At 48.0% G+C, this 22,962-nt stretch overlaps 1 protein-coding gene across 1 annotated transcript; it reads right to left on the bottom strand.

Annotated features, from left to right (window-relative positions):
- Positions 1–34: 34 nt before the first annotated feature.
- Positions 35–22,962, bottom strand: cog1 (component of oligomeric golgi complex 1). The gene is made up of 15 exons (XM_086288194.1): positions 22,571–22,962; positions 21,303–21,550; positions 21,016–21,197; positions 20,732–20,908; positions 20,278–20,434; positions 18,324–18,534; positions 17,837–18,194; positions 16,943–17,391; positions 16,452–16,598; positions 16,205–16,363; positions 13,614–13,738; positions 10,422–10,530; positions 6,723–6,832; positions 4,845–4,929; positions 35–3,875 (listed from the first exon to the last, which is right to left on the bottom strand). Exons 1-15 carry the CDS (start codon positions 22,871–22,873, stop codon positions 3,738–3,740), a joined length of 2,958 nt encoding a protein of 985 aa, XP_086144320.1. The 5' UTR covers positions 22,874–22,962; the 3' UTR covers positions 35–3,737.

Here is a 22,962-nt window from a genome sequence, read left to right as displayed (position 1 = left end):
ACTAATGTGCCCCAAACAGGACTTTAATATCACCAACCATTCCCGTGTTGTTACGGTGTATCCATATAAATGGTCCACCCTGTAGAACTGCAGTTGCACATATACACTGCTGTCATTACAGGGTTTTGTTTTGGTCTTATTAGATTAAATGTGTCACAATCGTGCAAAATAGTATTTCAGTGCATGTCAATGAAAGAGTATCTGTGTAGCATCCAAGTGTGGCCCATGTCCCAAAAATACAAATAAATGAATTCTAATAAATAAGCTCAATATGTAGAAGACTTTGAATGTCACGGCTGATTTTTTTTAACTTTCACTGATGTTTCTTTTAAACAGCCAACAGTCCCTACTGATACATGGTAAATGGCCTGCATTTGTGTAGCGCTTTACTCAGTCCCAAAGCACTTTACACTACATTCAGTCATTCACACCTTTGTGATGGCAGCTACATTGTAGCCACAGCCGCCCTGGAGCACACTGACAGAGGCGAGGCTGCCGGACACTGGCGCCACCGGGCCCTCTGACCACCACCAGTAGGCAAACATGGGGTTAGTATCTTGCCCAAGGATATTTGGCATGCAGCCAGGAGGCAGCCTGGGATCGAACCACCGACCTTCTGGTTAGTGGCTGACCTGCTCTGCCACCTGAGCTACAGCCACCCCAAGATATATCAAGGATACATCAATATTGGCATATATACTGTGTTTGTATTCAAATCAAAAAGAGTTTATTTTAACACAGCTGTGCAAAAACACGCTTGCGATCATTTATTAATGGTGTCTGTGGCTCAGATGCTACAGTAGGTTGTAACACTGGGTACGTTTATAAATAAGATTATTTACAACAATTAAAGCACAATAAATACCAAAGAGAACCATGTTCAAACAAAAGGAGAATGGTTTAATCTGCTGGTTTTTTCTTAAAAGGTTTTTAACTGTTTTTAAAGACTCCACAGAGCTTAAGTGTGAACTGTTTTAAAGCCTTGGAGCCAAAGACGGAAAGACTCTGTCCATCTCAGTTTTACGTGAGATACAAATAGTTTGGATGAGAATTGTGGAGACCGACCTTCCAGTGCTCTGTATGCTGCAGTGATAATCCTGAGCCATCTGTGGGTGGATGAGTGTGAGCGAGATGAAGTACAAAGAAGTGATGTGCGCTAAACGTGTATTAATGTTTGAGTTTTAGGTAAGAAAAGGCTCTATATGTGTCAGCTCTGTTTGTGCTTAAGAAGTGCACAGCTGTAGTCAACAAGTATTTTCATGATAAGTCGCTAACCTGAGAAACACTTCATATCAATCAACACTTTCAGCATCTTTTTAAACCAAAGGTCCAAATGTACTAAATAAATAAATAAAGGTGATTGAATCCCTGGTTAGCAGAACCCACAGTGTGACAGTAAACAACAGGTATGTAGTGAATAACAGGAGGACCAGAAGAAGAAGTTAGAAGTTATCGACCTGCCACGCTGTCGACACCACCGGGGCACGCTGAAGCAGTTATGCTGAAACTAACTCATGTTAGAAGCCAGGATGAACTACTTTTGCCAAGCACCGCCCTCCCTGGTGTCCAGAGTGTACTTGCTGCACTAGTTTTAGCTTTTCAGAACTAGTAAAAGGTCACCCCCACCCCCACCTCCATCACCTTGGGTTTTGCATCCCCTATTGTAACCTTTGGAAGCAGTGCATCTGCCTGGTCGCTGAGGTCTATCACAGTGAGAAGGGCGGTCGCAGCATCCCTGTTGTGAATCAAGGTAAACTCAAACACCAACATGAACCTTTGTCTGAGCAGAGCCCTCTGGAGCAGGTCCTGCATTCATCTTTCCCTTAAACCTGACTAGTCTCCCAGTTCCTGCTGTCAAACACCCCCACAGCTGATACTGCCCCACCACACTTCACTGCAGTGACGGTACTGGTCAGGTGCTGAGTGTTGCCCGTTTACTGCAGACGTGAACTTTGGCTTTCAGGCCAAAGGTTCAACATTAGCTTCTTCAGACCAGACTTTGGCTGCCTTCTAGCTTCAGTTGGGTCTGCTCACTAACTAAGGACCTTCAGTTGTCCAGATTGGTTCAGCTCTGGGAAGAGTCCTGGTGCTCCCATTTAGGAATGATAGTGGACACTGTGGTCATGAGACCTTCAAGAACATTTTCTGGACCCTTCCCCAGATATGTCCCTCGAAACAATCCTTCCTCTTCGGCCTGGAGACAGATCCTTATACTCCCTGGAGTGGTTTGTGCTCTGACATGCACTGTCTATGAGATCTTAGACAGGAGTGTGTGTAACGTCCCAGCACACCACTGAAACAGGGGCCGAACAATCAGACAGGTATCATCTGTGGCAGCTAGCACTCCCCTGGCACCAGCCCTGACCGACACACCTGAGCTCGTGTCATGGTGAAGGCTATGAATACTCAAACACTACTCACTGTTCTATTTCATGCAACAACTTTTTTCATGTCATCATTACGAGGTACTGAGTGTACAATGTGGAGTTAATGTATTTGAAATAAGGTTGTAAACATGAGTGAGGTGCTGTGAATACCCTGCAGATGCACCGAATCACAGCCTGCAGTGTGTTCAGCGCCCTCCTTGTTATCCAGCCAAAGGTGAGCAGCACAGATCCATCTTATAACTGTGAAAAGGATCGATGGAAAAACTATTAACTGAACGGTGGGGGCCGGTGTTGGTGACACTTTCTTTGACACCAAGTATCTGCACCACGCTGTTCCTGCGACACGGACCTGTCTGAGGGTTTTGCTTCATGTGCTACTTTTGCAGTGTGGTCCCAACGTCATCCAGCAGCTTTGCAAACTAGAAACTCGCCAATCAACAACGTCACCGTCAGAAGGTTTGGCTGAGTTTATTTTGGTGAGAGACACAAGCAACATTTAACCACAAGACACATTTAGCATTACAATACTTACCCAACAACCAATAAGAACTCATGATTAACACACGTTCAGAGTCCATGCAGGCACGGATTCAAACCCACAACCTGTTTGATGTGAGGTGACAGCACTAATCACCACAGTGCTGCACAAACACCAGAATGTGTTTCACACTGGTGATTACTCTGAGGCAATAATGATAAAGTCAACCTGCTTTCTGCCATCATGGCAACCAGCCATCTCTATCTGAACTGAATACATACATAAAATACAACCTGACATATTAACACCCAAAGAAAATGTAGAACCCAGTACAGAATGTGTCAGCTGATCGCTGGAGTGTTTGCAGGGATAATGCTTCGTGTCAGCATGTTCACATACTCATACAAATGTAGCTGTGGAGACATCCTGTGATAGAAGCTGACTGCATCAGTCTGTATGTCACAAACCACAGTGTGTTAAACATGTTTCAGTCCAGAGTGAAAAGGACAGCCTACCCCACCAACCAGCCACAGCCTAAGCTGCTCTCCGATGCATCCATCAGAGTATGAGTGTGTGTGAATGTGAAAAGCACTTTGGTAGAAGGAGCATAAAGAAAGTGTGAAGAGTAGAAAAGCACTACAGAGGAAGCATCCACCCTGTCACACACAGTTTCCTTTCAGGAACACAGAGTGCCTGAACGATGCTGCTTGTGTATGCACACATTCAACCAGAGTATCGCTGCTCTGATCACCAGTCAGCCAACACACGTCAGTGCTTACACAACATTTACACATCACACAGGAGGCATTTTGTCAACACACAAAAGGAGTATTTACTGTACATGTCACTGTAACAAAGCAGCCAGCTGAGAATTATTTGCCCATCCCAGAGAGCCAGTTAAGCTTAAATAAAGAAGTCGCTGCTGTGTCTTCATCCTGATCAGCGAGCTGCCTGAAAAGGCTGCCTGGCCGGAAGCTGTCATCACTGCCTGCTGTGAAGGACTGAGGAGCCTGGAGGAGGAAGGAGAAACAGGTCACGGGACATCTGAAGACAAGCACCTGGCAAAAGAGCTGCTCTGAAACAGGAGCCCGACTCTGCTCAGACCTTCAGCAGAGTCAGAGAAGGGCTGCCATCTGAAAGCTCCTAACGTTTTACCACGAAGCAACTTTATGAATGAGGAGAATGGAAGAGAGTCCAGACCTGGAATTATTTCTGGCCATGAATGATTCCAACACTGGAAATGTTAAAGATAATACAGTCATATGAAATGCCTGTGAAGGTTCTCAGTCATCCAGGTCATGGTAGTCTAAGGAGCTTGGAAAGAAAAGCGTCTGGACTTCTTTGAGTTGCTTGAAGACGTTTCACCTCTCATCAGAAAAGCTTCTTCAGTTCTAAGGTCAAATGGTGGAGAGTCCCAGATTTAAGCCCTGTGGGAGTTTCCCCCCACAGAGGGACAAAAGGACCCCCTGATGAGTAAGTGAGAATTTCAGTAAGTTACTGAAATTCTAATTTGTCCAAGACTTTCAATGATTACAGCTACAGTATGAAAATCCTGAGTCATCTCACTCTCAGCTTTGACAAACTTGGGTGTGCAGGCTGTCCACAGCGGGCGCAGTGATGACATCACCCTTTCACAGCTCAGTGGTAAAAATGTTTTGGGTGATGTTTTACTCTATTTAATAAACTGGCTGTTATTTCACATGTAGCGCTTGTACTTTAACTTTACTTTAGGTTGTTGGTGGCAGTATTCTGTTGTAACGTGGCTGTTCACCAGCAGAATCCAAACACACAGTGATGAACACACTGGTTTGACACTGGTTTGCTTGAACTTAGAAATGCTGGGAAGGCAAAGGGCGTGACACAGGACATTTAGATAAGCACAGTAAAACAGAGACGTAAAGTCATCGTGTGGCTGCCAGTAAATAACATCACAGAGGGGAAATGTCCCAAACAAGAACTCTGACAGACTCTGAACTCACCACCAGCTGCTGAGGAGCTTCAGAGCTTCTGGAAGCTGCCTTGGATTTCTGCACATTTGACACGCTGAGAGGCAGCAGCCCGAACCTGTCAGACACACAAACAGAGTATTTCCAGTTTGGCCAGTTGAACAGTGCAGTGGTACGTTGGTCACCAGCACCACATTTTTCTGCTATTGGGGAAAACAAGGAAATCTAAACTAACAGTTGAACCGCTGAAGTCATAATTGTGTAAAACCAGCAGACCAGTTGAAAAGCTGCTTTTGTCAACATCTGTTTCTTTTCCTCTCTGTGTTCATCATCCTGGTGGTGTTGCTGGCTCTCTGCAGCCCACTATCTGAATGTCAGCACCACCTGCCAAGCCAACAGACCCACAGACATTAGAGATAAGCTTCTGAGGCCTCCCCTGCACCACACCTAACTTCTGTCCATAACGGTTATCAACAGTATCAGTCACATACTGCACCAAACACTCCCAACGGCTGTACAGAGACTGACCTGCTCCTGGCCAGATACCATGAGATTAAGGAGGTCCTCAAAATATTCCTTCCATCCCCCAACTATACCCTCAGGTAAATTCAGCAGCGAAGGCCACACTCACTACATGTATGAGTCAACACTGCTTCCCTGAGTCAGCTGAAGCTTTCCCAGAATCACTCTGAGGCAGACTGATTTTTGTTTCCAAAGACTCACTGAACTCCTACCAGTGAGTCTTTGCTTCAGTTACTACTCAGGCTGTGTTCTGCTCGGCCTGTTAGCACCCCTCAGCTGCCACCCAACTCTAGGCTAACCAAGCCTGACAGGAATCATTCTTTTTGCCTCCCTTCGCAGGGATTACCAGCACAACAGTCACCGATGATGTTGTAGCCTCAGCACCGTCCAGCAGCTTCATCAGAACATAGTCCACTCAGATTCAGTGTCCCCAGCCTCCCTCGGAAAGCTGCCAAAGTACTTCTGCACACAGGAGTTGAAGGTTTTGTGGACCAGGGCCTCTGCCAGGTGCTCCCAGTGCATCCTCACTATACTTTCAGGTGTGCCAGGCCTGTCCACCACCAGCTGGTGAGAAGCTGACGGATCAACTCCTTTCTTCACCAGAACATATGTTCACAGCCACAGACATGATGACACAACTACAAAACTGATCACTGAACTGTAGCCTAGGGTGCGTTGGTGCCACATGCGCTGACGGACATCTTTATTCTTGAACATGGTGTTCAGTGTGGAATAATTGATGACCGCTTGGCTTCAGATCATGCCGGCCACTCCTCCCAGTCACACCCCTGACTGTCATTGCCCACATGTGCACTGAGGTCTTGTAGTGGGACGATGGAGACGCCAGACGTAGTACCCTCCAGCACTCCATCCAGTGCATTCAAGAAGGCTAAGTGTTCTGAACTGAATTATTAACCGCACAAACACAAACAACGGTTAAGACCCACTCCCCAACCTGGAGGCAGGGAAGCAGCCTTCCTGTCCACAGGTAAAAACCCAAATGTACAGGCAGCAAACCGGCGGGTACAGGAATACCCTCCTGGCAATTCAAACTGGAACAGATTCCAGCTCCTCTGCAGGAGACTGGTTGCAGAGCCCAAGCTGTGCATTAGGGTGAGCACAAGGAAGTCTAACTGGTATCGCTCAACCTCACGCACTGGCTCAGGCTCTTTCCTCACCAGATAGCTTCGATAGCTGAGGATCAGGCTGCCCTGGCCTCTGCTTGACACAGCTTACAGAGCCTTCCGCCATGTTTATTCTCACACCTATGTCACGTGACGATCCCATCTTATTGATCATTAAAGAGATGAAAGTGAAACTATACCATCAGATTTTACTTACCCATTACTTTCTTTTTCATTTAGTAACTATTAGTAACTAAATTCTGACCTGATCTGGCTGCTGGCTAGCGGCAGTATGTTGTAAGGATCCTGGGAGTTCAAACTGCTGCTTCGCAAAGCAAACTGCTTCTCTGAGCCTGTCAGGAGCCCCAGCAGGACCTGGAGGAAAAACAAAAAGACTCCTTATAAACTGACAAGGAAATAATTAGGACAGCATTAGATGAGTGGCTCATAGGATCCATTCAGACAGCAAACACAACACAGAAGACATGTTCACTGACTGTGGACAATAATCTTCAGAAGTACATCAGGAGATATCGTGACACTCTCATATCCTGATATAAGACATTTATCATCCTGACAATGATATAAATCACAAAAATGTAACATTTTCTGTAAATTCTGTGAATCTCGAGCAACTCGACTTGCGTGAAGCTTTTCTGTTTGGATGTGACGATGGATGTGTTCATGTCACTCGGTTCCTTTGCACAGTCTTCCATGCACTTGTGTACTTGCAGTGACTAAGTGTTGTCTTTGTATACGCTACCAGTGAAAGTGTGGACACACCTTCTCATTTAATGGTTTGTCTTTATTTTTACTTCTTTCTACATTGTAGATACAAACTGAAGACATCAAATATATGAAGCAGCATATATGGACGCATGTAACAAAGAAAAATTTTTATATAATAATTTATATTTTAGAGTAGCCATCCTTTGCTTTGTTGACAGCTCTGCAAACCCTCGGCCTGCTCTCACTGAGCTTCATGATGTAGTCACGTGACATTGTTTCACCTCACAGGTGAGCCTGTCAGGGTTCATTGGGGGAATTTGTTGCCTTCTTGATGGGGTTGGGACCATCAGTTGTGTTGTTCAGACGTCAGGTTGGTGCACAGCTGACAGCTCTGTTTGACAACTGTTAAACCTCTTGATGCTCAACAATCCAGGTAAGTAAATCTCCAAAGGCTGATTCAGTTCATCTGGATGTTTTCAGTGGGAGAAACGTTTCGTCATCATCCAGGTGACTTCTTCAGTCTCAGCTGACTGCAGGTTTCCAGTCTTATAAACAGGACATATAATGACTAAAGCAGCCCAGTGAAGGAACAATGGGCTGGCAGGTCAGCTGCAGTCAACCTGCAGTCAGCTGAACTGAAGAAGTCACCTGGATGATGACGAAACGTTTCTCCCACTGAAAACGTCCACATGAACCGAATCAGCCTTTGAAGACAACTGTCAGAATTCATATTATGGAAAGAAGCAATCATCTCAGTAAAGAGAAACAACAGTCCATCATTACTTTATGAACTGAAGGTCAGTCAGTCCAGAACATTGCTAAAACTTTGAAAGTGTCTCCAAGTGCAGTCACAAAAACTATCAAGTACTGATAGTTGATGATGAAACTGTCTCACATGACGACCTAGGGCTGGGCTATATCATACTGTTCACGGTAATACCGGTGTAATGTTGGGCAATGATAGGAAAATGAAATATCGCGATAGAATATGGGTAAAACGCGCAGTGCCTTTGTTTACATACGCACATGGCGGCGACGCAGAATGAGAAGAGCGAAAGTGGATCATTGAATGAAACGATGAACCTGAACTGGTTTGTAAAAATGCTGCAGCTTCACTGGTGTGGAACTGGTTTAGCTTTCGTCCGTCAGATACACAACAAAGCACTATTTTTGGTAGAGCATGCTAGCGGGCCGTCGTTATTACAGTGTTGTTTGGAAAATACGGCGCACTTAAAATCAATCCTTTGATTTTTCTGAAAGTCGACAGAGCCCCTTATAATCCTGTGTGCCTTATGTATGAACTCTGGTTGTGTTTATGACCTCGAAACGATTTTATGTGCACGGCGCTCGAAAATCTGTCAAATGTTTCAGTGCGACTTTGCTGAGCTACGAAGCCGCACCGCTTGATGGATTGTCGGAGCGTTACGGCTATCGTAGGCGGAGCCTCGCGGAGTGATACGTACTGTGCTTCAACATAATATTACTGTATTGTGTGTGTATGACCTCTTTTTAAGTTCTGTGGATGTTATACATGGTTATGCTGAGGATGTGTCGGCCAGTTTCCACTGGAAATGCTTTTTGGTTAAACTGTCAGTGAGGAATTTTCTCTGTTACATTTTTATATAACATTAATGCACATAAAAAACAGCTGCTTGTTTCAGTGAAAATACATTGATGGTTTTTTGCACTAATAAAGTTGAGGAGTTGTAAAGTATTTTGTCTCATGTCAATTATATCGTCAGTTATATCGTTATTGCAAATTTTCAAATGCATATCGTGATAAATATTTTTGGGCATATCGCCCTGCTCTATGAGCACCAGCCCAGGAAAAGAAGACCAGGAGTCACCTCTGCTGCTAAGGATACATTCATCTCATTACTCTCAGGAATCCTGCTGCCTCCACAGTCACCTGACCTAAACCCAGTGGAGATGGTTTGGGATGAGATGCAGCGCAAAGGTAAGGCAAAGGACCAACAAGTGCTCAGCATCTCTGAACTCCTTCAAGACTGTTGGAAACCATTTCAGGAGACGACCTCATGAAGCTCATGGAGACGCCGAGAGAGCAAAGCAGGAATCAAAGCAAAGGGGCTGTTTGGAAGAATCTGAGTTATTTCACACTTTTTTGTTTAATACATAATTTTATGTTGTGTTTATTCAGAGTTTTGATGGCTTCAGTGAGAACCTACAATGGAAATAGTAGAAAAACCATTAAATGAGTATGTCTGTGAAGGTTCTCAGTCATCCAGGTCATCGTAGTCAAAGGAGCTTGCAAAGAAAAGCGTCTGGACTTCTTTAAGTTGATAAGAAGGACAGACGCAACAACATTGTCATCCCCTATGTAGCCGGTGTATCAGAGAAACTCAGGAGGGTTTTCTCCAAGCATGACATCCCAGTGTATTTCAGACCCAGCAACACACTCAGACACAAACTGGTTCACCCGAAAGACAAAACTGCAAAACACAGACTTAACAATGTGGTGTTTGCTGTACAGTGCAGCGAGGAATGCTCAGACCTCTACATTGGAGAGACCAAACAGCCACTTCACAAGCGCATGGCACAACACAGAAGAGCCACCTCCACAGGACAAGACTCAGCAGTCCATCTGCATCTTAAGGACAAAGGACACTCTTTGAGGATGCCAATGTTCACATTTTGGACAGAGAGGACAGATGGTTTGAAAGAGGAGTGAAAGAAGCCATCTATGTCCACTGTGAGCGACCATCTTTGAACAGAGGCGGGGTTTACGACACCAACTCTCTGCCATCTATAATCCAGTTTTGAGATCCTTCCCAGACGCCTTAACGCCCACTCACATCCTGGGCCATCTGACCTCAGGAATTCACATGATAAGGTGGGGCCAGGTTTCACAATGAGCTCACCCGAAACTCTGGCTGTTTGGGACCCACGCCCAGTTTCCCACCTTGGCTCAGGCGATTAGAGGATCATCAGGGGGTCCTTTTGTCCCTCTGTGGGGGGGTCACTCCCACTAGGTTTATATCTGGGACTCTCCACCATTTGACCTTAGAACTGAAGAAGCTTCTCGGCTGAGAGGTGAAACGTCTTCAAGTAACTTAAAGAAGTCCAGACGCTTTTCTTTGCAAGCTCCTTTGACCATTAAATGAGAATGTGTGTCTCTTAATGTATGTGTCCGATATAAATGTGTTGTCCAAATGAACTGCCTGTTACAAAAATAGCATTGTTTATCTTTGACTCATTTAAGCATAGCTGGAAGTACCAAGGTCCTTTGAGACAGTCGGTTGAGGCTGGCGTTCAGGTGAGGTGTAAACACGTCCAGGTCAAAGGGGTCAATGAAGCTCTCCAGCCAATCACAGGTTTCATGGAATCTGTAAGACATACAGCACAACGTTTGCAGTTATTTAACACTCCACTGTCGATAAATGCAAATGGACTCCTTCTAATCTTACTGACCACCGAAGGCAGTCAGGGGGCTGTGTCTAAAGTCAGGGGGGTGTGTCCAAGGTCAGGGATGTGTGTCCAAAGTCAGGGGGCTGTGTCCAAGGTCAGGGATGTGTGTCCAAAGTCAGGGGGCTGTGTCCAAGGTCAGGGGGCTGTGTCCAAGGTCAGGGATGTGTGTCCAAAGTCAGGGGGCTGTGTCTAAAGTCAGGGGGCTGTGTCCAAGGTCAGGGATGTGTGTCCAAAGTCAGGGGGCTGTGTCCAAGGTCAGGGATGTGTGTCCAAAGTCAGGGGGCTGTGTCCAAGGTCAGGGGTGTGTGTCTAAAGTCAGGGGGGTGTGGGGGCTGTGTCCAACGTCAGGGGGCTGTGTCCAACGTCAGGGGGGTGTGTCTAAAGTCAGGGGGGTGTGGGGGCTGTGTCCAACGTCAGGGGGCTGTGTCCAACGTCAGGGGGCTGTGTCCAACGTCAGGGGGGTGTGGGGGCTGTGTCCAACGTCAGGGGGCTGTGTCCAACGTCAGGGGTGTGTGTCTAAAGTCAGGGGGGTGTGGGGGCTGTGTCCAACGTCAGGGGGGTGTGTCTAAAGTCAGGGGGGTGTGGGGGCTGTGTCCAACGTCAGGGGGCTGTGTCCAACGTCAGGGGGGTGTGGGGGCTGTGTCCAACGTCAGGGGCTGTGTCCAACGTCAGGGGGGTGTGGGGGCTGTGTCCAACGTCAGGGGGGTGTGTCTAACGTCAGGGAGGTGTGTCTAACGTCAGGGGGCTGTGGGGGCTGTGTCCAACGTCAGGGGGCTGTGTCCAACGTCAGGGGGGTGTGTCCAACGTCAGGGGGGTGTGGGGGCTTTGTCCAAAGTCAGGGGGCTGTGTCCAACGTCAGGGGGGTGTGGGGGCTTTGTCCAAAGTCAGGGGGCTGTGTCCAACGTCAGGGGGGTGTGGGGGCTGTGTCCAACGTCAGGGGGGTGTGTCTAACGTCAGGGAGGTGTGTCTAACGTCAGGGGGCTGTGGGGGCTGTGTCCAACGTCAGGGGGCTGTGTCCAACGTCAGGGGGCTGTGGGGGCTGTGTCCAACGTCAGGGGGCTGTGTCTAACGTCAGGGGGGTGTGGGGGCTGTGTCCAAAGTCAGGGGGGTGTGGGGGCTTTGTCCAAAGTCAGGGGGCTGTGTCCAACGTCAGGGGGGTGTGGGGGCTTTGTCCAAAGTCAGGGGGCTGTGTCCAACGTCAGGGGGGTGTGTCTAACGTCAGGGAGGTGTGTCTAACGTCAGGGGGCTGTGGGGGCTGTGTCCAACGTCAGGGGGCTGTGTCCAACGTCAGGGGGCTGTGGGGGCTGTGTCCAACGTCAGGGGGCTGTGTCTAACGTCAGGGGGCTGTGGGGGCTGTGGGGGCTGTGTCCAACGTCAGGGGGCTGTGTCCAACGTCAGGGGGGTGTGGGGGCTGTGTCCAACGTCAGGGGGCTTTTTCTAAAGTCAGGGGGCTGTGTCTAACGTCAGGGGGCTGTGTCTAACGTCAGGGGGCTGTGGGGGCTGTGGGGGCTGTGTCCAACGTCAGGGGGCTGTGTCTAACGTCAGGGGGCTTTTTCTAAAGTCAGGGGGCTGTGTCTAACGTCAGGGGGCTGTGGGGGCTGTGTCCAAAGTCAGGGGGCTGTGTCCAACGTCAGGGGGCTGTGTCCAACGTCAGGGGGGTGTGTCCAAAGTCAGGGGGCTGTGTCTAACGTCAGGGGGCTGTGTCTAAAGTCAGGGGGGTGTGTCCAACGTCAGGGGGCTGTGTCCAACGTCAGGGGGCTGTGTCTAACGTCAGGGGGCTGTGTCTAAAGTCAGGGGGGTGTGTCCAACGTCAGGGGGCTGTGTCCAACGTCAGGGGGCTGTGTCTAAAGTCAGGGGGGTGTGGGGGCTGTGTCCAAAGTCAGGGGGCTGTGTCTAAAGTCAGGGGGTGTGGGGGCTGTGTCCAAAGTTAGGGGGCTGTGTCCAACGTCAGGGGGTTGTGTCCAAAAAAAGTGGAGTAGTCAGCAGGATGCGAGTAAAGATGCAGGAGAAATGTACCGGTGAGTTAACAGCACATCACTGCATCACACACCAGGAAAGGCTGTGTGGTGAAGTCCTAAAAATGGAGCATGTAATGGTCACCGTGACGCAGACCGTACATTTTACCTGAGCTAAAAGTTTAAATCACCATCAGTTTCAGTCTTTTATGTGGGAAATAGATTCAGTGTTTGCCCACATTCCTTCATGCAGAGCTCCGCTGGCTGAGTTGGGATAAAAGTTCAGAGTTTTTGAGCTCAGCAAGGAAACCTGTCAGTTCATGAACATGTGTGATGCAGTGAAGGCGTTTCAAGTGAAGCTGTCACTAATGCACCAGTGCAGCCTGCCTCACTTTCCCTGTTGCAGTAATGTTGAACCAAGTCAGCGCACTTTGCTGAGCTGCACCTGTGCAGATTCAGATGCAGCTGCAGTGTAACGATGCACTCAGGGAAAGACACTGAATGGCCCGCACAGTTTATTAGCTCCACTCCTGCAGCAGCGCCCAGCTCGTCTACATGCGGCTCCAACCTTGTGTTTGCTCTCATTTACTTTTCCTGAGGTTTTGGCAGCATGTTCATATTTCTAACTTGCATCATTTTGACAGGATATATTTTTATGAAGAGCAAAATATTTAAAGTTTCTTTTTTTAAGTTTATTTAATCTGGAATCATATTCCTGTCTGTTTTTATTCATATTTATGTTTAAAAAACATTGTTTGAGTGTTCAATAAATCTTTATCTTGTTTGGCCTGCGACCTAAAGTGTGCCTTCAGTTTTGGCCCCCTGTGCGATTGAGTTTGACACCCCTGGGCGAGACCTACCAATTGAACAGCCACTCACGTCGCAGGATTCAGTCCCTGATTCTGGACACAACCATATGAACCCGTGAACACCTCTGGCTCGTGCTGCACTACAGTATTACAGGATTACAGTTTCCAAGCTTCCTCGGGTGTTTGCAGACTGTGCACAAACAGCCCATGACACATATTTTGGATGTGAATTGATACCTTGGGTCTTGCTGTGGTCGGGAGTTCTTCAGTTCTTCCAGTCTGCTCCCCAGAGTAGCGCTCAGGTAACGGAGGTCAAACAGGAACTGCAGGGCTCTGTTCTGCGTCATGGGGAATACAGCATCCTGAAGGAGAAGGGAGGCACAACCATAGAAAATACATTTAAAGTGCTAACCACGCCCTTATGCTTCTGTGCTCCTTTGCCATCAGATCAGTTTCTCACTGCCATCGTTTTGACAGTTGCATTGACAAAATACACTAATCAGTCATAACCTTATGACCACCTGCCTAATATTGTGTAGTTCCCTTTTGTTGCTGCATTGTGCTCCAGTAGAGCCCTGAAGGTGTGCTTTGGAACCAAGAGATTCTCTCTCACATAGACTGGACTGAGATCTAAGGAATATGGAGGTCCAGTCAACCCCTCAAAGCTATATTGTTTTCCTCAAACCATTCCTGCTCTGTCTGATGTTGCATGTTCCTGCTGAAAGAGGCCACAGCAATCATGGCATACACCATGAAACATGGTCTGTAACAACTGGTAGGTGGCACGCATCCACATGCAGGACCCAGCAGGACATTACCGAAAGCAGACCTTCCCAAAGTGGGGGGCGCAGAGCCATTGTGGGGGGGGGGGGGGGTGCGCGGTATGAAACAGGAAAAAAACAACAACAACAACAACGCTTGGACACTGCTAGCACGGGCTCCCACACAAACACAAAGCAGGAGATGAAGCATCGCTGAATATGTTTCCAAACCAACTTCATTCTAAGCCAAAGACTAGATTTTTGCTGTAAAAACAAAAGAAGCAAAAGAAGTTTGGGAACCACTGACCTAAAGGATTATACTGCATCTGCAAGCTTGCCACGCAAACACCCGAGCAGCCACGTCATGTAAGAGAGAACACGACTGATCAGACCAGGCGATCTTCCTCCACTGCACCGTGGTCCAGCATGGGCACCCTGACAGATCTGCAGCCCCATTAAAAACACAGTTCCTATCAGAGCAAGCATTACACCTTTGCCAATGTGACCTACAGAGCTTGTCTATTTGATCAGACCACGCTCTCCAGTTAGCCTGTCCACCATTGTTCTGACCACTGCAGACTGGAGCCCCCACAGGATGCTCTGACTCAGTTATCTAGCATCACTACCTGGACTCTATGTCTGCCCATTTTCCTGCTAAAACACCAACTTCGAGGCCCAAACGTCGACTTGCTCCCTAACATGTCACACCCAGTAAAAGACGCCATGATGAAGAGATGGTCAGTGACATTCACTTCACCTGTCAGTGGTCATGAGTTATGCCTGAGTGGTGAACAGGCCTATAGGGTGTGATTCTAATATAACATTGGACCTCTGATCTCTTCGGTTCAAATAAGGTTTCTTTTAGCGCATTAACGCGTTAATGTGGCGTTGACACCAAGTAACCCGGACTAATCTGTGTTAACTCGTTAACAGGGATTTGCCAGTTATGACGCGTTAACCCGGTGACGCTGACAGCACTAGTTTCTTTGTGTCGTAACACTTCCTACTTCCTTTTTTGTATTAACAACATTAAAGACATTATAATGGTAGTTTGCACTGACGCCCTGACCACGAGCAGAGCCATGAAACTCCTCTCGTTGTTAATCAAACATCATTCTGTACACGTGATAGTAGGTTCATTCATGTCCATGGTAAGGTAGGCTGACTGTGGTACTGCATGAAGGAAGGTGCAGTTCAAAGCAGGATAAACAGGTTAGTTTGCTGTGATGATTTAAAGTAAAGAACAGTGTGTGACTGATGATCACGGTCAGAGTTAAGCTCATGATGCTGAGATCCACTCACTGGATTCACTCCAACTTGACACCAGCCAGTATAAAGGCAGCATGAGCAGCACACGTCCGTACAGCTGATGAAACAGCTGCTTCTGTAAATCTACAAAGAGCCGTAAACCTCAGATCAGCTGATCACAGCCTGAACACTAAGAAAATAGAGCCCACAGCAGAGACCTGTGTGAGCTCTCCCCACGCTGAGTCCTTACAGCGAATCTCAGGGTTCATGTGCTGATCCCACCGATGTGGGGGAAAGTCACCCTCTCAGCATTTGTCCTTTCCCACTCAGACTCTACCTAACCAAGCTGAGTACATTTATTACAATTTAACTGTTGACTAAAAGCTTGTTTCCAATCTACTTTCTTACACTGTTACTGAACTGATGCAGCACAGCTCCGTCAGCTTTGTACAACAATACAAACCTTTTACTTTCTTACTGTGAGCACATTTCACAACCTGTACTTTTCACCTTTAATCAAGTAAAGAAGTAGAATCAGTGCTTCAGTTTTTACTGGAGTATTTCTGAACACTAGTATCTGTACTTCTACGTAAGTATGTGTGTACTTAGCTCTTCATTAGTCTCTCATTGAATATTTCTGGCTGTCTGTAGCCATACACCAGGTCCTGCTAGCATGATTCCCTTCTTTTCCTCCTACAGAGCCGTGACGCTCTGCTCGTCTGTGATCATCATGAAGATTATTCTCAGACTTTTCTCAGAACACAGGAAATCATCAGGTCGAGGAATAATCCAACTATCTACCAGACAGGTCCCAGTTACCGTGCTGCTGGTCTGTGTCAGGCTGTGGTAATGGTGCAGGACTTCAGTCAAACAGGTCTGCAGAAACTCCTGGAGGGTGGAGCGAGGAAGGGCGTGGCCTCCCACCCTGTTTATTTCCACACACAGCTGGAACAGCAGGGACTGCACAAACCACGTTGGCTACAGAAGACACCAGAAACAAAAGGTTGCCATCAGACCTCAGGATGGATTCTGGGTCCTTCCAGTTTGTATCAGATGTCCTCCTGACCTGTACTGGAAGACGGATTTTGGATGTAACGCTGCTTCCAGACTCAGCCTCCTCCTGGATTTCCAGATCCTCCCAGTTAGTTGCTGTAGCTAAGATGGTGCCTGCAGACTCAGCATGAAGCACCATGCCAAACTTCTCCAACAGCCCCTGCAACACAGAGCCGAGCAGGTCTTCAGACAACACCAGAGTCATAGCTGTAGACCTTTGACCCTCCCACATACGTCTGTTGAAACTAAAACATTAGCAAACAGACAGGTTTCACAGCCAACAGCAGCATGATCACTGGTTTAGTCAGTGTCCCTCCACCCGTCTGCTCAACAGTTCAGTCAGATAATACACTTTCACTCAACCTTTATAAACCAGTTTAACCACAGCTGGATGCTATGTGACGTGATGTGATTCTACTGCTCTATCAGATTTCTACAAACCTCCCCATAAACCGACACTAACCACATGTCAAGTTTACATGTACACTTGTGACTGTGTCTGACTTTAGAAAGAGCGGCGCTCCAGATGCGGTAGGCCTCCATACTGCAGCCAAGAAGCTCCTCCTTCAGCTCCTCCCACTTGTCCTGGGAAGGCCTGACCTCTGCAGCGGCCGTGGCTTTGCCCAGCTTCTTGCCTTGCCTGGGGGTCCCTTTGGCTGTGCTGTCAAAACCACACTGCTTTCCCAGGATGCAATGCTTCAGGTTGGGGCACAGTTTGCCCATAGACTGGCTCAGCCTGGCCATGAATAGAACTGAACTGAGGCAGGTGGGCCTGGAGTCTGGCGAGGCCGCAGCCAGCTGTGATCGGATGAAGGACAGAATGTGGTGAACACAGGCCAAACAGCCGTCACGCAGCGCCGCCTCCACTGCTGCGGAGTCGATGAAGCGGTTAAATGAGGATGACGATGGCTGATCAGCAGAGGAAGGGACAGTGGCCAAAGTAGAGTCAGAGCCTGCAAAGCACGACACATTAACAACTGTCAGTACTTTCAATATTTCAGTGGTCCAATAGTTGCCATTCGTATGTTTATACAATCCAAAGAGTATGAAACCCTCAGATTTAGCTCCAAACGCTTCTGTGGTTTTCAGCACTGCATCAGATCAAAGACGTGACTGAAGTGCAGACAGATGTGCTCCATCAGTCCTGCCAAGTACAGTTTCAGACATTCAAAAGGGATCGGATAGCTGACATCACCCAGTTTCATGGTCAGGTGATGTCACTTCCTGTTATTCCACGAGAAATGAAAGAATCTAGAGTTGGTTCCAAAACTTCAACAAAGATAAAAGCCTGAGCTTTTCACTGGTCTTTCTCAATATCACATTAAATCAGGATAAATACACCATCAATCTGTCAGCTGAAACACAAGGAAACCCCCACAACACTCCCAGTGGACCTACCCACGTCCTGGGACGGGAGGTAGTGCTGGAGATCATCCAGTCTGGCTTTCAGCTTTGCATCAATGGAAGAGCAGAAGTTCTGAACACAAGGTGTGAGCGCCTGCGTCTTCATGGCCAGGCCACTCCTGTGCTGCTGCTGGCCCCGCTGGCTCACACTGAACCAGCCTGCGTCGTTCAGCAGGTCCCCTGGAGACTCCAACCACAAGAAGGAGGAGACATCTACCTCATACTGGGCCCCATGGCTGCTGTGGGCACCTGAAGACGAATGGACGCTCTGGGTCTGCAGATCCCTGACGGCGGATGTAAGGAGCTGGATAGACAGCACTGAGATGGCTTCAGTTTCCTCTTTAGTGATGACCTTGAAGAGTCGAAAGAAACAATAAAAGTGTTACAATAACTGCATGTTTATCCCCCGTCATTAGCAAGTATACAGACTAAGTGGGCCCTGAAAATGAACCTATAAAGCTAAAGATAGAAGAACAGCAACCTGCAGCCGCTGGAGGAAAAGCTGCTGCAAGATGTCCTCCCAGACGGTGAGGGGGTGCTCCAGCAGACGCTGACAGACGGTGCTCCAGTGCTGACTGATGGAGTCTGCTGACAGAAGGTCCCAAACAGCGTCTCTGATGGCTGCCAGCCCCTTCAGGCTCTTGACGTAGACCAAAAGGCTTCCAACACCATGGCAGATGTCCTCCTTACAGCTGGAAACAACACATTTGGAGAGACTGGAAATGATCATGTAGCCTTCATGAAACACACGCCCTGCACTCGATAACATCAAGGTGAGCTTTGCAAACAGGCCAGAAATAACCAGTGTGGGTAAGTTACTTTAAGTAATTAATTACCAATTACTTAACCAACAGTGTATTTAAAATACTTATCTAATTACTGTGTCTGAAAAGTAACTTAATTACTCAATAAGTAATTTAACTAAATACTTCTTAAAATCCCAATAAAACCTTGAGTGGCAAACAATAGAAATTAAACTCTTTAAATAATAAATTATTTTAAAGACGCAGACTCTGCAGCAGCGGCATCTCTTCCAGTGTCGCCTGCAGTCACCGTCGGTGCTGCTGAAGTAAAACCAGGTCCTGCTCAGCAGTGTTATCCATGGATGATGAAGGATCGCTCAGAAGTCTTCGTCTATGCTCTGTGTCAGGCGCTTCAGCAGGTTACTGCTGCTGTTAACAGCAGCCCATAGTTTTTACATATCACTGTAATGTTCTTGTCTGCTTGTTTCAGAAAAGTGAAGAGGCGGGAACATGTCCACGTCATGAAACAGCCACTGCTTCAGTCCGACAGCTTCCGCTGTAGAAAACGACCGTGCAGCAAACTGGTGTGGAATGACGCGCAGCTGCACCTCAGCCATGTTACAGAGCAGAGTTTACTTCTACCTTTAGAAGATAAATGATTGAAATTAAATAACGATGTTCAGCCAGTTTAATTATTTTACAATGTAACGCAAGCACATTGTAAGTAACTGTGATTAAAATACCTAAAAATGAACAGTAATCAGTTACTCTACTTTTTCAGTGGAAAAGTAATTTAATTACACTGGACCATGACATGAGAATAATAACGATAACAATAAGGAGTAGTGAATAAATAGATGTGCGAGTGGTGAGCACATGTGACAGGTGGTGGGATGAGACGCTCCCTCATCTTTGTGTTGTTTGTTCCGTCTCTGGTCGGAGCTTCATGTTTGTTGTCCTGCAGTGTAAGACATGATTGGACCACAGACACTGGTCTTCATTGTGTCCCACAGCAGTCGAGGTGCACACATCTGCAGTGGATCGAATGTAAGTCAGCAGTTCTCTCCTACACGGCTGCTGAGCACCACCTGCCTGGACGCCAGTCATCACACGGTCACAGATAGATCCAGTTTTCACGTCGACGACTCCAAACCAGTAAACTTCATCTGGTCTTCCACTCATCGTCTCACAAACTGAAACTAAAATGAAGATCAGCAGATAATGATCCTGTAATGAACCACGTTAAACACTGACCCTCCTGCTCCTCGTGTCTAAACCTAAAACTTTGTCCTTGAGCCAACGATCATGACGGTGTTCATGGCTCCACCCTCACTGGTCCCCAGGTGGAGGACCCACAGTCATCTCCGGACATGTTTAAGGCCACTGCAGCGGTGTGTAAGTGGCCGAGGATAAAATGCAGCGCGTCGGCTCCCTCTGCTGCTCGAGGAGGCAGCTTTAAGGAAGTCTGCAAGGCTGTGCTGGATCACGTATGCTACCCCGAGGACTCCCGCCGCCACTTCTGTGAGCTGGACTCCGCCTCGGGGTGATCGCTCCCTTCTATCAGCTCAAAGTGATCACAAGTCACTCCTGACAGCACAGAGGCAGAGCTGGAATGCTACTATTAGCACATTTTTCTATGCAAACAACACTGAAACTGAAAGAAAGGAAACAGCAGACATTCAGTGGCCTTACGTATCGATCCACTGTTGAAGAGTGTCTTGCAGGTGCTCCCTCTGGATTGGCTGAGCCAGGGTGCGAAGGACAGGTTGAAACTCTGAGATGGACGCAGGCAGATACTTTAACCAGCTGCCTGTACTCACATCTTCCTGCAACACCCTTCTGTCCTTAGCTGAGGACACAGATGGGGAACATTGGAAAAAGGGGGCTGTTAGTTTCTCAGACTGAGTGTTTCAGAGCAGTGCTCTTACTGCACACTCACAGCAGCTCAGACTACACGCACAGTGTTGTATTCAGCATCTGCATCACATCCACAGACAGTTTAGAGTCAGCTGCTCCTGTGAGGCACGGGGAGACATGGCCATGCTCACCCAGGAGATGAAAGCCAGCAAATTCTTGCTCTGAAGCAAAGCTTATTCTTATTAACCTGAACACAAAGACCCCGACGTGTCCTGTCTCAGCTGTTTACCTGCAGGACTCGTAGATGTGACGTTGTCCAGGACAGAGAAGAGCATGCCACAGCTCAAAGCTTCATCCCCTGGCCTGGGGCTGCCCTCTGGGGGGAGGTAGAAGATGGCATAGGCCTGAAACAGAGTGGTGACCAGCAGCTCCACGAGGCTGCACACCTGGGACTTGATCCCTGCACCTGCAGAAAAGCACAGGTTCATGGACTAACAGAAGCCTCGAAGGCTTTTTCTTTATCAAATCAAACATTTGTCACGCTTTACCACAGAAGGAAACTATAGAGCATACCATGCTGCGGTTGGTTCAGCAGCTGATGTATGGATGATTTCCGGGCCAACAAGAAGTCAGCCAGAGCCTGCCGAGGAGAGCTGTCTTCAAGCAGCATGATGGACACCAAGGCTTCAGCGATGGCCTGGTCCGACACTGCACGGCCCCTCAGCAGAGCCCTGCTGTCCAGCAGAATGGCTGCCCTGCAAGAAGACGCTTACTCTCAGCTACTACAAGTGCACTATTTTAGTTTCCAGCCACGGAGTTTCGATTTCAAGTTTCCGTTAAGCAGGAATTGTGACACAAACCTGAAGTGTTCGGTGGTGGCAACCTGTCGGATTAGGATGGGAAATCGGACAAGGACGGAGCTGTAGAGGCCTGCTGCAGTGGCCTCCAGCTGCAGCAGATGGTGCAGGTGGCAGCACATCAGGTAGAGCTGCGTGGCTCGGAGGTAGTGAGATGCCTCCATGGCACTCCAAATCCGCTCCGGGATCTCCAAAAGCAGCTTGATCTGGGAGGCCATGGTGTAGAACTTTAGCTGCCACGGTGTCTGGCTCTGCAACAGGACACACAGTGCGTCTCCGTCACAACGTCATCAGCTTCAAACAGTTGCTGCAAAAGCAGTTTGTGCACATGTGAAAGCGTTCGTTCTCTTAACTCAGGAGAAGCTTTAGAAGGAAACACGCAGTTTAGACGTCATTTCAACCAAGTGTTGAACTTTGACTGATGAAGTCCAGAAGAGTGTGTAAGGACTTCCCCAACACATCCACCCCGACACTGCTGCTGATCATCTGTGTGCAATATCTCAGTCTCTCCATGTTCTGTGCACTTATTCTGGTCCCAGTCTGTTTCAGTGTTTCCTACACATACACCATGTATATAGTTCCACTCACATATCTATACATACACACTGCTTTTTATTTTATTCTATTTGTTTATTTATTTTCCACTTTCGTTGTATATTGGTTTCTCTTCTTCTTACTTCAGCACCTTTGTGGTCCAGAAACTGCACAATGACAATAAACAGCTGGAAGTCTCTGAAGCCTTTTCTCCTGAGCAGCTGCCTCACTGTCTGTATGGTAACTGCACCGCAGTACAGTGGATCGTGAGAACAGCTGGGAAGATCACTGGAGCCGCTCTTCCCTCCATCACAGACACTTATCACACTGCAAAGCCACCAGCATCGTGGAGGACCACACACCCCACAGACACACACTCACTGCCAGACTACAGAATAGTTTCTTCCCCCAGGCCATCACACTCCTGAACACTCAGTGACTGGACACACACACACACACACACACACACACACACCAGGTCACTTCTGCACTGTTGTGTGTCTGCATCCTTCTGTTCTGCCTGATGGTGCTTGTGTGCTGCATGTAGCAGCGGTGTTGAACAGGCTGGAATGAACCACACACTGCTCTGTGACGAAGCTGTGTTCAGGTGGTCCAGCAGCCTCACCTTTCCTGAGCAGCTGCGAGTCTGCCGCTTTGTAGGTGAGGTTACGGTAGATCTTCATGACGTTGTAAAGTACTACTAAGGCGCATGCGTCGACACACGGCGTTTGGCTCACCTCCACTCTGCAGCTGGCCACGCTGGCTCTGCCCTGCTTCAGCCTGTGGCAGTACTGCTGCATGTCCTGGATGGACTGCACGACGCTCTCCGAGCACTGCTTCATCTCCCCGATCGTGTCGGCGGCGTCGATCAGGTCCCGGTACCGCTCGCCCACCATCTGCCTCAGCTCCTCCCTCTTCTGCTCGATCTCCCCGCGGACTTTGCGCTCGATTCCGCGGATCTCCTCAGTGTTATAGCACTCAAAGAGAAGCGCCGGGTCGCTGATCTCCGACACCCGGAGAGAAAGCGCGTCCTGGGCCATGGTAGACACACAACAACATCAACCGAGACTCCGATCCGGAAACCAACGGAAGACACTTCCTGTCTCCACGTAAGCGACAGCAGCGGAAC

The sequence above is a fragment of the Aulonocara sp. 'chitande type north' Nkhata Bay genome, linkage group LG4 (genome assembly GCF_057382095.1).
Source record: "Aulonocara sp. 'chitande type north' Nkhata Bay isolate Kocher_YH1m ecotype deep benthic linkage group LG4, A_spYH_male_GT1.1, whole genome shotgun sequence".
Classification (NCBI taxonomy): Eukaryota; Metazoa; Chordata; class Actinopteri; order Cichliformes; family Cichlidae; genus Aulonocara; species Aulonocara sp. 'chitande type north' Nkhata Bay.
Note: the sequence above shows the minus strand (reverse complement) of the source record. Positions and strands in the feature narration are given on the sequence as shown.